The sequence below is a fragment of the Anomaloglossus baeobatrachus genome, chromosome 2 (assembly GCF_048569485.1).
Source record: "Anomaloglossus baeobatrachus isolate aAnoBae1 chromosome 2, aAnoBae1.hap1, whole genome shotgun sequence".
Taxonomy (NCBI): domain Eukaryota; kingdom Metazoa; phylum Chordata; class Amphibia; order Anura; family Aromobatidae; genus Anomaloglossus; species Anomaloglossus baeobatrachus.
In genome coordinates, this window is record NC_134354.1 from 159,032,696 (window position 1) to 159,046,065 (window position 13,370).

At 46.6% G+C, this 13,370-nt stretch overlaps 1 protein-coding gene across 2 annotated transcripts in view; it reads left to right on the forward strand.

Annotated features, from left to right (window-relative positions):
* Window positions 1-13,370, forward strand: part of LOC142291156 (granulocyte-macrophage colony-stimulating factor receptor subunit alpha-like) — a 151,193-nt gene that overhangs the window by 29,305 nt on the left and 108,518 nt on the right. For both annotated transcript variants that reach the window (XM_075335458.1, XM_075335459.1), the window contains exon 2: window positions 11,610-11,727. In XM_075335458.1, the coding sequence (XP_075191573.1) occupies window positions 11,643-11,727 (85 nt within the window). In that variant the 5' untranslated portion in view covers window positions 11,610-11,642. The remainder of the gene's footprint in view (window positions 1-11,609; window positions 11,728-13,370) is intronic.

The following is a 13,370-nucleotide window of genomic DNA, read 5'->3' on the forward strand; positions in this document are numbered from 1 at the left end:
TGCTTGTTGAGCAGTTTTAGGTCCAGAACAGGACGGAAGGAGCCGTCCTTTTTTGGAACCACAAAGAGATTGGAGTAAAATCCTCGCCCCCGTTCCAGAGGGGGAACAGGGATCACGACTCCTTCTGCTCTTAGAGAGTCCACCGCCTGCAGCAGGGCATCTGCTCGGTTGGGGTGTGGGGAGGTTCTGAAGAACCGAAGTGGAGGCCGAGAACTGAACTCGATTCTGTACCCGCGAGACAAAATGTCTGTTACCCACCGGTCTTTGACCTGTGACAGCCAAATGTCGCAAAAGCGGGAGAGCCTGCCACCGACCGAGGATGCGGAGGGAGGAGGCCGAAAGTCATGAGGTAGCCGCCTTGGAAGCGGTTCCTCCATTTGCTTTCCTGGGGCGTGAGTGAGCCCGCCAGGAATCTGAGCTCCCTTGTCCTTTCTGAGTCCCTTTGGACGAGGAGAATTGGGGTTTGCCCGAGCCTCGAAAGGACCGAAACCTCGACTGCCACTTTTTCTGTTGAGGTTTACTTGCTCTGGGCTGTGGCAAGGAAGAGTCCTTACCCTTGGACTGTTTTATGATTTCAGCCAATGGCTCACCAAACAGTCTGTCCCTAGATAATGGCAAGCTGGTTAAGCATTTTTTGGAACCAGCATCTGCTTTCCAGTCCTTTAACCATAAGGCTCTGCGCAAAACCACAGAATTGGCGGCCGCCATAGAGGTACGGCTCGTAGATTCTAGGACAGCATTGATAGCATAGGTCGCAAACGCAGACATTTGCGAGGTTAGGGACGCCACCTGCGGCACTGCTGGATGCATGATAGCATCCACCTGTGCTAAACCAGCTGAAATAGCTTGTAGTGCCCACACGGCCGCGAATGCTGGAGCAAAGGACGCGCCGATAGCTTCATAGACAGATTTCAACCAAAGGTCCATCTGTCTGTCGTTGGCATCTTTAAGTGAAGCGCCATCCTCTACTGCGACTATGGATCTAGCCGCAAGCTTGGAAATTGGGGGATCCACCTTTGGGCACTGGGTCCAGCGTTTGGCCACTTCAGCGGGAAAAGGATAACGGGTATCCTTAGAACGTTTAGAGAAACGCTTGTCTGGATGAGCGTCGTGCTTCTGGATTGATTCTCTGAAGTCAGAGTGGTCCAAAAAAGCACTTAATTTACGCTTGGGATACAGGAAATGGAACTTCTCCTGCTGTGCAGCTGCCTCCTCTGCAGAAGGGGCTGGGGGAGAAATATCCAACAGCCTATTAATCGCCGATATAAGGTCATTAACCATGGCGTCACCATCAGGGGCATCCAGATTGAGAGGGGCCTCAGGATTAGAATCCTGATCACCGTCCTCAGTCTCATCACAGAGAGATTCTTCTCGCTGAGACCCTGAGCAGTGTGATGACGTCGAGGGTCTTTCCCAGCGAGCTCGCTTAGGCTGCCTGGGACTGTCATCTGAGTCAGAGACTTCAGCTTGTGATGCTTGAGACCCCCTTGAAGTACGGACTAGTTCCAACTGAGGGGGACCAGAGAGCATAGCCACAGTGGTGTCCATGGTCTGAGGAACTGGCCTGGCCTGCAAGGTCTCCAGGATTTTTGTCATAGCCTCAGACATTTTATCAGCAAACACTGCAAAGTCTGTCCCCGTCACTGGGGCAGGGTTCACAGGCGTCTCTGCCTGGGCTACCACCACCATAGGCTCTGGCTGACGAAGTGCCACTGGGACTGAACATTGCACACAATGTGGATCATTGGAGCCTGCCGGTAGATCAGCCCCACATGCAGTACAAACAGTGTACACAGCCCGTGCCTTGGCAGCCTTGCGTTTTGCGGATGACATGTTGCTGCCTGCTCAGAGCAGTACAGGGTGTCCAGCCAAGAAGCGACCTTACAGTGCAACTATATATATATATATGGTACCAAGAAAAAAGTACACTAATATATCACTGAGGCACTAGTGGGGCCAGCACTACTGTGCAGCTTACCGCCCGCTTAGGAGCGGTGTGTGGTCGCCAGAAATCCCTCTAGTCTGGGTCTCCCAGAGCCTGCTGCCTCTCCCCAGCCAGATCGCATGTGTAATGGCTGCCGGCGTCCTTGTGGAGAGGGGGGGCGGGCCCTGGGCGTACACCGACGAAGAGCGGGAAGTCTGCTTCCCCTTGTGCCTAGTGAGAGGGCTGGAGCATGTAAATAAGGCTCCAGCCCTCGGCGCTGCCATTGAGCAGCGTCTCTCCCCTACCCTGATTGACATGGTGGGGGCGGGAACGAAGCGGCGCTAGGCCGCAGAAGCCGGGGGCTAAAGTTAAAAGCGCCGCCGCCGTAAAAGCGCGGTCGGCGCAAAGCCCCCGGCGCACCACAAGTCGCAGCTGCGCCGCCGCTCCAGGAGCGGTCGGCGCAGTAGTTCCCAACACACAACGTCACTCAGCAAAGCTGCAGTGACCTAACCCCCAGCGTACAGCGCCACTGTCCCCGGCGCACTACAACGCTCAGCAAGCCCTGAGCGTGTCCGTGCCTGCCGGGGACACAGAGTACCTGAAAGTTGCAGGGCCTTGTCCCTGAACGGCACTCCCGCTCCCAATCCAGCAGGTTCTATGGGTCTGTGGATGGAGCCCGGCCCCAGGGCTTGGGGGCCGGCAAGATCCCACTTCCACAGAGCCCTCCAGGGGATGTGGAAGGAAAACAGCATGTGGGCTCCAGCCTCTGTACCAGCAATAGGTACCTCAACCTTACAAGCACCAACCGCGGGTGAGAAGGGAGCATGCTGGGGGCCCTATATGGGCCCTCTTTTCTTCCATCCGATAGAGCCAGCAGCTACTGCTGACTACAAACAGTGGAGCTATGCGTGGATGTCTGACCTCCTTCGCACAAAGCCGAAAACTGGTGAGCCAGTGATCCCACTGGGGGTGTATAGCCAGAAGGGGAGGGGCCTTACACTTTTTAGTGTAATTGCTTTGTGTGGCCTCCGGAGGCAGTGCTATACACCCAATCGTCTGGGTCTCCCAATAGAGCGCCGAAGAAAGTGGCTGTTGGACTTCCATTAGTGTCCCACTGGTGCAAAGCTATTTGCAGCACCACTGCATTGCACACTCAAACTCATTGTTACTAAGCCATTATACTAGCAAACACTGAGTAAACTTAGTGGCATCCTAAAAGTGGCTGTTGGACTTCCATTAGTGTCCCACTGGTGCAAACCTATGTGCAGCATCTCTGCATTGCACACTCAAACTCATTGTTACTAAGCCATTATACTAGCAAACACTGAGTAAACTTAGTGGCATCCTAAAAGTGGCTGTTGGATTTCCATTAGTGTTTCACACTTGTGCAAACCTATGTGCAACACCTCTGCATTGCACACTCAAACTCATTGTTACTAAGCCATTATACTAGCAAACACTGAGTAAACTTAGTGGCATCCTAAAAGTGGCTGTTGGACTTCCATTAGTGTCCCACTGGTGCAAACCTATGTGCAGCACCTCTGCATTGCACACTCAAACTCATTGTTACTAAGCCATTATACTAGCAAACACTGAGTAAACTTAGTGGCATCCTAAAAGTGGCTGTTGGACTTCCATTAGTGGCCCACTGGTGCAAACCTATGTGCAGCACCTCTGCATTGCACACTCAAACTCATTGCTACTAAGCCATTATACTAGCAAACACTGAGTAAACTTAGTGGCATCCTAAAAGTGGCTGTTGGACTTCCATTAGTATCCCACTGGTGCAAACCTATGTGCAGCACCTCTGCATTGCACACTCAAACTCATTTCTACTAAGCCATTATACTAGGAAACACTGAGTAAACTTAGTGGCATCCTAAAAGTGGCTGTTGGACTTCCATTAGTGTCCCACTGGTGCAAACCTATGTGCAGCACCTCTGCATTGCACACTCAAACTCATTGTTACTAAGCCATTATACTAGCAAACACTGAGTAAACTTATTGGCATCCTGAAAGTGGCTGTCGGACTTCCATTAGTGTCCCACTGGTGCAAAGCTATTTGCAGCACCACTGCATTGCACACTCAAACTCATTGTTACTAAGCCATTATACTAGAAAACACTGAGTAAACTTAGTGGCATCCTAAAAGTGGCTGTTGGACTTCCATTAGTGACCCACTGGTGCAAAGCTATTTGCAGCACCACTGCATTGCACACTCAAACTCATTGTTACTAAGCCATTATACTAGCAAACACTGAGTAAAATTAGTGGCATTCTAAAAGTGGCTGTTGGACTTCCATTAGTGTCCCACTGGTGGAAACCTATGTGCAGCATCTCTGCATTGCACACTCAAACTCATTGTTACTAAGCCATTATACTAGCAAACACTGAGTAAACTTAGTGGCATCCTAAAAGTGGCTGTTGGACTTCCATTAGTGTCCCACTGGTGCAAACCTATGTGCAGCCCTCTGCATTGCACACTCAAACTCATTGTTACTAAGCTATTATACTAGCAAACACTGAGTAAACTTAGTGGCATCCTAAAAGTGGCTGTTGGACTTCCATTAGTGTCCCACTGGTGCAAACCTATGTGCAGCACCTCTGCATTGCACACTCAAACTCAATGTTACTAAGCCATTATACTAGCAAACACTGAGTAAACTTAGTGGCATCCTAAAAGTGGCTGTTGGACTTCCATTAGTGTCCCACTGGTGCAAACCTATGTGCAGCACCTCTGCATTGCACACTCAAACTCATTGTTACTAAGCCATTATACTAGCAAACACTGAGTAAACTTAGTGGCATCCTAAAAGTGGCTGTTGGACTTCCATTAGTTTCCCACTGGTGCAAACCTGTGTGCAGCACCTCTGCATTGCACACTCAAACTCATTGTTACTAAGACATTATTCTAGAAAACACTGAGTAAACTTAGTGGCATCCTAAAAGTGGCTGTTGGACTTCCATTAGTGTCCCACTGGTGCAAACCTATGTGCAGCATCTCTGCATTGCACACTCAAACTCATTGTTACTAAGCCATTATACTAGCAAACACTGAGTAAACTTATTGGCATCCTAAAAGTGGCTGTTGGACTTCCATTAGTGTCCCACTGGTGCAAAGCTATTTGCAGCACCACTGCATTGCACAATCAAACTCATTGTTACTAAGCCATTATACTAGCAAACACTGAGTAAACTTAGTGGCATCCTAAAAGTGGCTGTTGGACTTCCATTAGTGTCCCACTGGTGGAAACCTATGTGCAGCATCTCTGCATTGCACACTCAAACTCATTGTTACTAAGCCATTATACTAGCAAACACTGAGTAAACTTAGTGGCATCCTAAAAGTGGCTGTTGGACTTCCATTAGTGTCCCACTGGTGCAAACCTATGTGCAACACCTCTGCATTGCACACTCAAACTCATTGTTACTAAGCCATTATACTAGCAAACACTGAGTAAACTTAGTGGCATCCTAAAAGTGGCTGTTGGACTTCCATTAGTGTCCCACTGGTGCAAACCTATTTGCAGCACCACTGCATTGCACACTCAAACTCATTGTTACTAAGCCATTATACTAGCAAACACTGAGTTAACTTATTGGCATCCTAAAAGTGGCTGTTGGACTTCCATTAGTGTCCCACTGGTGCAAACCTATGTGCAGCACCTCTGCATTGCACACTCAAACTCATTGTTACTAAGCCATTATACTAGCAAACACTGAGTAAACTTAGTGGCATCCTAAAAGTGGCTGTTGGACTTCCATTAGTGTCCCACTGGTGCAAACCTATGTGCAGCCCTCTGCATTGCACTCTCAAACTCATTGTTACTAAGCTATTATACTAGCAAACACTGAGTAAACTTAGTGGCATCCTAAAAGTGGCTGTTGGACTTCCATTAGTGTCCCACTGGTGCAAACCTATGTGCAGCACCTCTGCATTGCACACTCAAACTCAATGTTACTAAGCCATTATACTAGCAAACATTGAGTAAACTTAGTGGCATCCTAAAAGTGGCTGTTGGACTTCCATTAGTGTCCCACTGGTGCAAACCTATGTGCAGCACCTCTGCATTGCACACTCAAACTCATTGTTACTAAGCCATTATACTAGCAAACACTGAGTAAACTTAGTGGCATCCTAAAAGTGGCTGTTGGACTTCCATTAGTTTCCCACTGGTGCAAACCTGTGTGCAGCGCCTCTGCATTGCACACTCAAACTCATTGTTACTAAGACATTATACTAGAAAACACTGAGTAAACTTAGTGGCATCCTAAAAGTGGCTGTTGGACTTCCATTAGTGTCCCACTGGTGCAAACCTATGTGCAGCATCTCTGCATTGCACACTCAAACTCATTGTTACTAAGCCATTATACTAGCAAACACTGAGTAAACTTAGTGGCATCCTAAAAGTGGCTGTTGGACTTCCATTAGTGTCCCACTGGTGCAAACCTATGTGCAGCACCTCTGCATTGCACACTCAAACTCATTGTTACTAAGCCATTATACTAGCAAACTATGCTGCCAGTTTAAGGGCCGTAGTTGCATTGTCAGGGATAGTTATTGTTGTTTATTCTGCTGTTAATAAAGATAGACCACCGCTGCAATCTACACCACCTCTCAATTTTTACTACCAGATTTAAAGTGCACAATCTTGTCGCAATCAAAATGAGTGGCAAAATGACAGATGCTGGTGGAAAGGGGAAGAGGCGTGTTGGAAAAGGAAAAAAAGGTTTGTCCGTGGGGAAGGTGGCAAAGCTCCATTAACATCTGCTGAAGATAGACCATCTTCCAGCAAAAGTAAGATGTCTACTACTTACCGTGGACAATCCGATGTGCTCCCTTTTTTACGGACACGAACAACTGGAACAAAGGTAGATGATGGCCAAAAAAAGAAAATGCTTGAATGGATCTCAAGTGGTCCAACAAGTGCCCTCTCCTCCACCTCAATTACCGCATCCAAAAAACACCAGTCCTCTGAGTTGTCATCCCAATCACAATTGCTTTCTCCCAGCTCTGAAGTCTCCATCCGCCCTGCAGAGTATGGTGGAACTGAGATGGCTGAGTCTGCAGAGCTGTTCAGTCACACTATAGCCTGTGAATCAGAGGTCTGCTCCCAAGCTACAGTGAGTACAGACCAGGAAATGGTCTGCAGTGATGCCCAGAACCTTTGTGACTCAGATTCAGGCCGTGATGAACAAGTTTCTGAGCATAATGTTGACCCTTATTCACAAACTGAAACACCTGTTGTAATAGACAATGAGGAACATACTGATGACGATGAGACGCAGATACCAGATTGGGATGACAACTTAAATATTCGGTCAAGGCAAGAAGAGGCTCGGTCTGAGGGTGGGGGGAGTGCAAACACAACAATTGATGAGGAAGTTCTAGATCCCACCTACTGTCAACCCACAGTCAGGCCCTCGAGGAGGTCAACAGAGATGGTGGAGGAGGATGCAACTGACGACGAAGTTACCTTGCGCCTTCCTGGACAGAGTTGTAGTACTGGTAGCACGTCTACAACTGCATCCTCAGCCACCACTGTGCCTCTTAGCACTAGTCGGGGTGGATCAGCAGGTTGCATGTCCTCTAAGCCTTGCCTAGCCTGGTCCTTTTTTGACATAGCAAAAGATCGTCCAAATTATGTGATCTGTAAAATTTGTCGTGATTCTGTTAGTAGAGTGTAAAAACCTCAGCAGTTTGACAACTTCTTCCATGAATCGTCACATGAATAAATATCATATGTCCCAGTGGGAGCTCACCGTGCTGCAATGCGGCCTAGCGGAGCGAACCATCCACCGCCTGCCCCTTCCAGTGCATCTGCGCGCTCTTCATCTTCTAGGACTGTGGGAACAGCTGTCACACCTGGTTTTCCACGCACAACTTCCACTACTGTAACCGCAACAGGCAGTTTGCTTGGTAGGTCGTCAGTTGGTTTGGAAGGGGAAACAAGTGCGTGTGTACAGCTCTCTCAGACATCAATAGCACCGTTGGATGAAGGCAACGTCATGTATACGCCTGCACTTTCCTCACAAACCTGCATTTTTCCAGGGACACCCTACTCAACACCATCTACACACAGCAGCCAGATCTCTGTCCCTCAGATGTGGACAAATAAAAGGCCATTTCCTGCGACTCATGACAAAGCTAAGAGGTTGACTTTATCCCTCTGTAAGCTCTTGGCTACCGAAATGCTGCCTTTCCGCCTGGTGGGCACACAGGATTTTAGAGACCTTATGTCTGTCGCTGTGCCCCAGCACCAGATGCCCAGTCGCCACTACTTCTCTAAGAAAGGTGTGCCCGCGCTACACCAGCATGTCACACACAACATCACCGCTTCCTTGAGAAACTCTGTGTGTGAACGGGTGCATTTCACCACCGATACTTGGACCAGTAAGCATGGACAGGGATGTTACATGTCGCTGACTGGGCACTGGGTAACTATGGTGATAGATGGTGAAGGGTCTGCTGCACAAGTCTTGCCATCCCCACGACTTGTGTGTCAATCCTCTGTCTGTCCAAGTTCCGCCACTGCTTCTGCCTCCTCCACCTCATCTGGGTCCTCCACCTCCGCCCCAAGCCTGCCTGGTCAGGCCACCAGCGTTCTCATTGCGCAGAAGGATTCACGCACCCCTCATTACTATGCTGGCAGCAGAGCGCAACGGCATCAGGCGGTCTTTAGCTTGACATGTCTTGGAAATAGGAGTCACACAGCGGATGAGTTGTGGGCAGCTCTGGAGACTGAGTTTAATAAATGGTTGTCTCCACTCAACCTGCAGCCTGGTAAGGCCGTGTGCGACAATGCTGCAAACCTGGGTGCGGCCCTTCGCCTGGGCAAGGTGACACACGTGCCTTGTATGGCTCACGTGTTCAACCTTGTTGTCCAGCAATTTTTAACACACTATCCCGGCCTAGATGGCCTTCTGAACAGGGCACGAAAACTGTCTGCTCACTTCCGCCGTTCAACCACTGCTGCTGAGGAACTTGCATCGCTCCAGACGTCTTTCGGCCTGCCGGTTCATCGCCTCAAATGCGATATGGCGACACGCTGGAATTTGACTCGCCACATGTTACAATGTGGACAGACTAACGTTCATCAAAATTAACAAGTCATGGATCCACAAGGAATTTACTACCCCTGTGTCATCCTGGGGAGAGTAAATGCTTGTGTATTTTGAATGTGCTTGATGCAAATCTAGCTGTGAAGTGTACAACTAGGGCACAAGTGCTGCCACTGATGGGGTGTCAGTGTGGCCCAATTTTTGGAAAAAAGGGAGACTCTTCTTGGAGTAACCCTTGCTGTGTTTTTAAAAATGATCCAAGATGCACAGCGCTGGGATCAGGAAAGACTTTGCTACCTACCCCGGTGTCATCCTGGGGACGGTTAAATATGGCATATTTTTGAATGTGCTTGATGCAAATCTAGCTGTGAAGTGTACAACTGGGGCACAAGTGCTGCCCCTGAAGGGGTGGGTGTGTGTGTGGCCCAATTTTTGGAAAAAAGGGAGACTCCGCTTGGAGTAACCCTTGCTTACATTGTTTTTAAAAATGATCCAAGATGCACAGAGCTGGGATCAGGAAAGACTTTGCTACCTACCCCGGTGTCATCCTGGGGACAGTTAAGTATGGCGTATTTTTGAATGTGCTTGATGCAAATTTAGCTGTGAAGTGTACAACTGGGGCACAAGTGCTGCCACTGAAGGGGTGGGAGTGTGTGTGGCCCAATTTTTGGAAAAAAGGGAGACTCCGCTTGGAGTCACCTTGCGGTGTTTTACATGATTTTAGAAGGGCGTGCCATGCCTATATCTGTGTCTCCTTCTCTTTTTCCTTGTCCTGCTCTTTTGTTTTCGCATGAGTATATGTCCTTGTCACTTTCCCATGTGTTTGTGTTGTGTTGTGAGTTGTTTGTCACCTTTTGGACACCTTTGAGGGTGTTTTCTAGGTGTTTTTATGTGTTTGTGATTGCCTGCCATTGTTTCCTATGCGGTTCGAGTGGTTCGTCGAAAGTTCGCTGAACCGAATTCGAACGAGACCTCCGTTCAGCGAACCGAACTCGAGCCGAACCGCGACCGGTTCGCTCATCTCTAGTTACTACTAAACTTCAAGAAGGGCCCAGATGCCTTTCTTTAAATATATAGTATTATGAGTTATAAACAGTAGATTCTGTGGTGGGGAGTTGATCAGCAAGCTAGTCTGATTGTCTTTTTTGGAGTTGGGAAGGAATTTTTCCTCTATTATAGAAAGATTAATGTCTGCCCCATGGGGTTTTTGTCTTCCAGTGAATCAACATGTTAGGCTAAAGATTGAACTGAATGGACTTAAAAGGGTTTTCTGAGGAGCAAAGTTCATTTTAAAGTTTATTTTTATTACGTGATATTGGAATAATAATGATTTCTACAATCAGAGGTGTTTAAAAAAATGTTCCTATGCTGAGATAATCTTTTATATTTGCCCCTGCTATGTACTGTGTAATGGTCGTGTCTGACAGTACAGGTACATGGTCTAATTATACCACATTTCCTGAGTAGGGGAGGAAGTAAAAAAGTATACAAACATTATGGCACTTTATTGCAAATTATTCTTTGTTTGAGGCAGGGAAATGTTTTACCTCACAGAAACAACTAGCTATGATCTTGTGCTGTCATGTCTTTATAATCTTTTGAGTCCTCCCCTGCCCTGGAGATGTGGTATGATCAGACCATGCCTGTCATGTTTTACGCGTTTTTACAAACAGATGTCTGAATGCACAACAAATACACACCACAACAACACTACAAACAAGGGCAACACCAGGAACATAATAACAATGGTGGGTTCTGGTGCTAGTGAGAGGGTAGTTGGGACACTTCCTGCCTTACCTGCCGCTGCACCCTGCACTCCTAGCCAGATCCTATAGAGGCTTGGCACCTGTTGCCGAGCATGAATCTGAAGCCCTGAAATGACCCTTCAATAGTCCTGGCTAGGGAGTGGGGTAGTAAGGCTCACTCAGCCCACAGCTGCACTAATATAACAAGAGGGTAGGTGACACAAACAGAGGAATAACAACCAAACTGGAGAAGATACGACTTCAGGACGAATCCACAGGAGCTCCTTCCACCAAGGTGGCCAGAATTCAAATGGTTTTGTATAATCAGCAAAGATTGCTGGGAACCCCTGCTATTTAAACACAAAATGGTGTGGCTACAGAGCAGCTGCAGCTGACCTGCATTGCTGTGAGGTTTCTAGCAGCAAAACTGACATTAACTGTTTCAGCACCAAGAGAAAGTAAACAACATTGAAATGAAAAGTCCCAGATGGAGATGAGAGACTCCAGTCCTAAAGCTGTCACCAGTCTCTATGAACAGGGAGACGACCAAGACAATGTCACTGTACTGATAGACTTGGCTATTACACAGTACATAGCAGGGACACCTTTATAAGTTTATCTCAGTACAGGAACATTTTTTTTTTTTTAAACAAATCCAATGGTGGAAATTAATGTTATTCCAATATCTACTGGTTATAATAAAGTTTGAAATTAACTTTGTTTATAGGAAAACCCCTGTACGTCTACCTTTAACCTTAAAAACTATGAAACTATGAACTATAACATTTGTTTCAGGGTAATTCTTTTATTGATCTATGTAATACATTAAAAATGTGATAACTGTTTAATATTTTTTTTTCACATTTTCTGATTTCTAGGTCTTAGATGACTGAAATCTAAATTACCAGAAAATGGTTTATTCATCCTGTCTGGTATTTTTGCTCTCTGTGTGGTTCCCTCTTAAAACAGTATGCAATGCAGAAAATACTACTGAAGGTAAGAACATTTTCAGGTATAGATTATCTCATATCAAGCCAATGTGCAGGTACTGTGGTGACAAAACATTACTGCAGTGCTAAATACGTATGTATGGATTTCACTAATGCTTTCCTTTCAGAAGAATCTTAAAGTGTAAGCTTTTTCAATATTCATTTATGTTTCAAAGAGATGAGGGAAAAAATTTGCAAGAAATAGGTCCATAAGCCTCATCAGTATTCCTTGGCCCCCAGATTGGAGTCCTGAGAACCATCTGATACCTACTCTTTTGATTAGTTGGTCTGGGGCAATGTCATTCTTGCAGCAGGACGCTCATAGGCAAGAAGGCTAATAAAAAAAAGAGCTAGGGTTGCTGTTACGTAGTATGTGATTCACAACGCTCCTAATGTGTCAACTGGACAGGGTTCTGCAAATCAATTCATTCATCTCTATTTGATTGTAAAGAAGTTAGAGGGGAAGTCTGGCCACTAATTAATGTATCCAATATAATGTTTGGAGGGCTGTATGGGGCCCATTATACAGTGTGGATGGCGGTGTGGGGGTCATTAAACTATAAGGAGAGCTGTGTGGGGGCCATTATACTATGTGCAGGGCTATGTAGGTGAAGAACAAAGTGACAGCAATGATGAAGATCTTGAAATTGAAGATGTCTCAGTTCATAAGCGATTTGGCCAGCATGAGTTGAACGATTTAGCACAAGTTTTGTGACTAACAAAAAAAATCTTCAAAACTGCATGAAATATAAAAAAGCAAAAAAGAAGAATTAATATCATTACTTACAGCAAAGATGGAACTGCAGCTGTACATCGCCCAGGCCAAAAGACTACTACTACTCCAGCAGGATGCAGATAAACCGCCACTTAGTGGAGGCTTCACAGGTGCAGGAGAAGCAAATCACACACACTTTCAAACATGGAGGAGGTGATTGCTAGATGATAAAACTGCACACTGATGGCTTGCATAGAGCACGGTTCACACTAGCAGACGCACAGTTACAAACCCGCAGCCTAAAACGGCATGAAAAAAACTTTCATTAAAAAGTAGCAAAGGTATTCCAATTTCAATCCAAAGTTAATTTCTGCAATACTTTATAAGTGACAGTTGCTTAGTGTATTTCATTACGGGTACTTTCACACTTGCGTTGTTTTCCTTCAGTTGCAATCCGCCATTTTGGAACACAGCAAAATCCGTTAACGGATTCGGCTGTTTCCCATAGACTTGTATGGATGACAGATTGTGCCAAAAGTACCTGCATTGCCTCCGCTGGCCGACGCTGCGTTGCTTCCACCGAGCGGAAGGAACGCAGCATGTAATGTTAATTGCTTGCGTTAAAATGACGCCGAGCGGCGGATTCCGTTACATCCGTCAATAGTTATAATGGATCCCTATGGTGGCGGATTCCGTTGCAAAGTGCTTTACAATGGAATCCGCTGCTGGATTCTGTTAATTTCTACTGAGCATGCCCAGAATGAAAAAAAAAAAACAAAAAAAAACGGAGCCGATGCATTCCATTAGACGGACGCCTAATGGACGCCAAACGAATGCAACGAATGCAACGGGTCCGTTATTTTACAGGAATCAGCTAACGGACTCCTGTGAAATAACGGACCTGTTGCATCCGTTGACAACACAAGAATAACGGA